The 4,665-nt window shown below is 61.4% G+C and overlaps 1 protein-coding gene across 1 annotated transcript; it reads right to left on the minus strand.

Moving 5' to 3' along the window:
- Positions 1 to 872: 872 nt before the first annotated feature.
- APOA1 (apolipoprotein A1) lies at positions 873 to 2,833 on the minus strand. Its single transcript, XM_079788003.1, has 4 exons — positions 2,713 to 2,833; positions 2,474 to 2,526; positions 2,151 to 2,304; positions 873 to 1,520 (listed from the first exon to the last, which is right to left on the minus strand). The coding sequence occupies exons 2-4, from the start codon at positions 2,514 to 2,516 to the stop codon at positions 950 to 952; spliced, it is 768 nt and encodes a 255-aa protein (XP_079644129.1). The 5' UTR covers positions 2,517 to 2,526; positions 2,713 to 2,833; the 3' UTR covers positions 873 to 949.
- Between the last annotated feature and the right edge of the window lie 1,832 nt (positions 2,834 to 4,665).

Here is a 4,665-nt window from a genome sequence, read left to right on the forward strand (position 1 = left end):
AGGGCAACCCCTGCCATGCTCCTCTTCAACCTGGGAGCGGCCTCCCATCTCCAAGCCCCAGTCCCTCCTCCGGACGGACGGACGGACGGACGTGGGTTTGATGGCGTCTAGCCAGGACTCAGAGGGGTGCGGTAAGACAGTGGCGTGAAAGCATCTGAAAATAAAAATGTGCTAACTCTGCAGCGGCGTGGTTGTTTTTCGGACTCAGGCCGGAGCGGGCAGAGTGGGGGTGGCAGGGCTTGGCGCCCCCTCGGTGGGCTGGCTGGCCTCACGGCTGTGCCGAGCACACAGTGGCTGCTTCTGGATAGGGTGGGGGTGAGGAGGGCAGCTGCCCTTGTGAAAAACCAAAGGGAAGCGCTTAAATGCTGTTTCATTAACAAAGGCGGGAGGAGCAGGGCCAGCTCTGGGTTTGAATCTGCCAGGTTCTTCCAGTGCCCCCCAGGGGCACCACACCCCCCGGGAGCCCGAGGCTGCGGCGGCTCCTGTCTCTGCCCAAGGGCCAAGGGAGGCCTCTGGCGACCGAACCGCTTCTCCCAGCAAACAGCCCGCCTCCTGCTCCCCCCCCCCCCCCCCCGCCCCCCGCAGACCCGCGGCGGCAGTCTTGTCTGGGCTCCTTCAGGGCACGTGGCATTGGATTGTCTGTCGCGTTGCCTGCTCCTGTTCCTTTCTGCTTGGCCTCCTTAGGAGGGGACGCCTACCACCTACACCCTCTCCACTCCGGGAGCAGGTCCAGCGCGGAGCTCCCCCCGCCCCGCCCGCAGGGCTCCCAGCCGTGCCCCTTCCCTTCTCCCAAGAGAGAACCATTTGGAGAACTTTTTATTGTTTAAAAATCATCCTTGAAGCTTCAAAAAGCATCAAACCCAACACATGCGTCCCGATTTGTAAACGTTTATTCTAAGAAACCGAGCGATGGGAAGGGACCGAGGACGGGGCCGGGGGAGCGGCGGCCTCACTGGCCGGTCGGCTCCTCGGAGAGCTGGTCGATGCCGAGCAAGAAGCCGACCTTGAGGCTCTCCCACAGCGGCAGCAGCCCCGAGCGCAGGTCCTCCAGCACCGGCTGCGCCTGCTCGCGCAGCTCGCGCAGCCTCGCGCCCGCCTTGTCCCGCAGCTCGGACAGCCCCACGCCGCCGCGGTCCCGCAGCGCCTGCAGCCGCTCGGCCAGGCGCTGGCGCACCTTGTCGCTGTAGGGCTCCAGGACCTGGCGCAGCATCTCCACGTGCGTGCGCGCGCGGTCCCGCACCTGCTCGCCTAGCGGGGCCAGCCTCTCCCGCAGCTGCTGCAGCCGCTCCTGCGCGCCCGCGTGCAGCTCCTGGCCCAGCGGCTCCATCTTCTGGCGGACGTCGTCCAGGTAGGGCTTCACCTTCTCCTTCAGCAGCTCCAGGTCCTTGTTCATCTCCTGGGTCAGCACCGCCGTCTCCTTCTCCAGGCTGTCCCAGAGCTCCTGGGTCATCGGGCTGAGCTGCTCACGCAGGTTGGTGATCTTGGCGCTCAGGGTGTCCAACTTGTCCAGGAGCTTCAGGCTGGGGGGGGGGGGGAGAAGGGGGAGCAGGGGGAGCAGGTGTCAGAGGGGGCCTCCCAGGCACTCTGGACACCTTGGAGCTGCAAACCCAGCGCCCAGCTTACCTGTGGTGAGACCTGGGCAAAACCTGTCCCTGCTTGTAGGCTTCTCCCAGGCAGTGTCTCACCCAAGCACCCCCCTCTTCTACCCCCGCCCCCCGCCCCCCAGTCCCACTAGACTGAAGAGCTAGTGGGAGACAGTGCTGGGTTTGGAGATCAGTCTTGTCTGTCCCCAAAGCCGGACCATGAAAGGCCTCATCTCTATACTTCAAGACCGTTCTCCTCTGTCTCCGAAGACCGCCCTCCCCGCCGCTCGGCGAGTGGCAGAGGGACTGGAGGAAGGTGAGGAAGGGGCAGCTGCTCCTGCAGGCAGAACGCGATGCTGGGCTCACTGATGGGGGCGCTGGTCTGCCCCCCGCTAGGAGGCTGTGACCCTGCTTGGACATCCCATTCCTGTTTCTCCATCCAGGTAGGGGGCCCATCAGGTAGCAGCTGGGATGCAGCCAGTGTGGCTACATCTTCCTACAGGCCTGGCATCCGCCCCTCAGGACCAGCAGCCCCTGCGCCACCCAGAGCCCACGTGGGGTCCTTACTTCATCTTTTTTGCCAGGTCGGAGGCTTCAATCTGGACCATGTACTCTCTGCCGCCTTCTTTCAATGTGTCCATATACATGGCGACTAAATCCTTCACTTGATCCAATTGTGACTGGGGGTCGTCCTGCTGCAAGGCATGCCGAGCCTGGCTCCCTGGGGTGGAGGAAGACACCTCAGTCAGGCCAGTTCTGGGCTGGGATCTGCGCGGAAAGGCCAGCTTGGGGCAGGAGAGAGGGGTCTTGGGAGAAGGTCTGCTCCCTGTGCCCAGAAGGGTAGACCACGGGGGTTAGGGAGAGGCCCTCCTGGTGTTGGGGGCACTTACCTGTGAGGAAAAGCACGGTCAAGGTGAGCACCACAGCCTTCATCTTGGGCGACCTGGAGGAGGAGAGGGGCCTGGCTGAGTGGGCGCCTGTGGCTGCAGGGCCTGTGCCTGTGCCCACTCTCCAGGCGGAGCAGCCTCAGGTATCCAGAGCCCAGCACCTGGCAGAGCCTGGAGCCAAGATCCCAGAGCCCGAGCTCAGAGCTGGGGAGCCAGAGGGACTGGAGGAGGCAGCGACGTACCTGGGGTGAGTGCTCAGCGTCTGAGCAGCAGCTTGCCCGGGGCCTATTTATGCCTCCAGCAGGTCTGGGCTGGAGGCCGATAAGCCCAGCCCAGGCCTTGCCAATGCTCATAGGTCCCAGCGGGAATCTGGAACTTAGAGTTCAAGGATCAGCTCTGTCCCTGGGGCTGGGCAAACAGAGTGGGCAAACAGGAAGCTGGGGGTGGGGGGACCTGCAGGGCCAGGGATCAAGGATTCAGGAGGGAATGGGAGGGGGTGGCTGCAGGCTTACAGGTCCCCAGGGTCTGGTCCACGGTTTCCCACTATTGTCCATTGTGCCCGCGCAGCAGGGGAGAGGAGGGAAGGAAGAAGGTCCCAAGCTGGTCAGGAACAGCAGGAAGCCCCTGCGGTTCCAGGGAGATGCGCCTGCATCCCTCCCGACCCTCCCCTACAGACTCCCCCCTCTCAGCTGCAGCTTCTGCACCCCTCTCTCCCAGCCCCTGGAGACCTCCCAGGCCTAAGCAAGAGAACGTGGGGTGCTCAGAGCCGCTGGGGAGAGGGGGAAAGTGCTCAGTGGGCCCCGGCTTGGAGGTTTCAGAGACCTCCAGTATTTCCAAACAAATCCTAGAGACCAACAATAGAGTTGCCGACTTTTAATGGTGTCATGTAAAAATCCTACTGACTGCGCCCCCAAACCCTGCCATCTACCATGACCAGCACTTCAGAACAGAAAATACTTTTTAAAAAACATATTTTTATTGATTTCAGAGCATAGGGGAGAGTGAGAGATAGAAACAATGATGAGAGAGAATCAGCTGCCTCCTGCACTCCCCCTACTGGGGATCAAGCCTGCAACCCGGGCATGTGCCCTTGACCGGAATCAAACCCGGGGCCCTTCAGTCCGCAGGCCAACACTGTAGTCAAACTGGCTAGGGCAAGAAAAGATTTTTAACACCAAAATAGAGCACTATCTCAGAATAAAGGACAGTCACGTAAATGGAAAACATGGATCTTTGCGTGATTCGTATTTACATGGGTCACACACAGGTGAGAACGGATGGCGGCCCCCGGGACCACTGATGTGGGAGGAAAGACCTCGGGTCCAGCAGTAGAACTGCTTCCTCATTTCCTCTTGCCTCCAACTTGCAAAGTCCTGGAGGCGCCTGGGGAGGCAGTTTTGTGATCTCCCTGAGCCTCCGCCTCCGATCAGCAAAATGGGGACAGGCTTGTGGGGGCCCAGGAGCCTGACCGGTGAAGTGCGCCGTTCTGTGAGGCTTCTCTCCGAAGGCCCAGCACCTCCGCACCAGGCCACGGACAGGCCCTGAGTCACAGGACCTCTGACTGTCCACGCTGCAAGGCACTTGGAGATCAGCTGTCCCAGCCTCTCCAGACCTTGGAGACAAGGAAGCGGAAGGCAGTGAACGGAATTTGCCTGATGTCTCTGGTCTCCCAGGGAGTTGGAAGGACAGGACCTAGAGCCCAGGTCTCCGGAATGTGCCCTCCTCCTCCAAATGCCAGATCCTGGCGTGGAGGGGCTCTGGGCCGTTCCCACTGTAGCCAGTCTCCTGCCTTTCGCCTCTGAGAGGAAAGCTTTGGAGCCCGGCAGCCTTGGGCTGGAGTCCCAGCTCTGCCACTTACGCTCTGCGTGCCGCTGGGCCAGTTACAGAACCTTACAGATCAGCCTCTTACATAGCAAGGGTAGCTTGTCTGGCAGGCAGAACAATGGTCCCCCACGTCCTGCTCCTTGGAACCTGTGACTGTTCCCTTACATGACAAAAGGACTTTGCAGATGTGATTCTGAGGACCGAGAGATGGCGTGGTTATCCAGGCGGGCCCAGTGCCACCCCAACCCCCCTGAAATACACGCGAGGGGGGCAGAAGAGGTGGAGTCAGAGAAGGAGGCGAGAGGGTGGAAGCAGAGGTCGGAGTGAAGTGACTGCTGGACAGGGCCAGGAGCCAAGGAGTGCGGTGGCCT

Source organism: Cnephaeus nilssonii (genome assembly GCF_951640355.1).
Source record: "Cnephaeus nilssonii genome assembly, chromosome: 13".
NCBI classification, from domain to species: Eukaryota; Metazoa; Chordata; class Mammalia; order Chiroptera; family Vespertilionidae; genus Cnephaeus; species Cnephaeus nilssonii.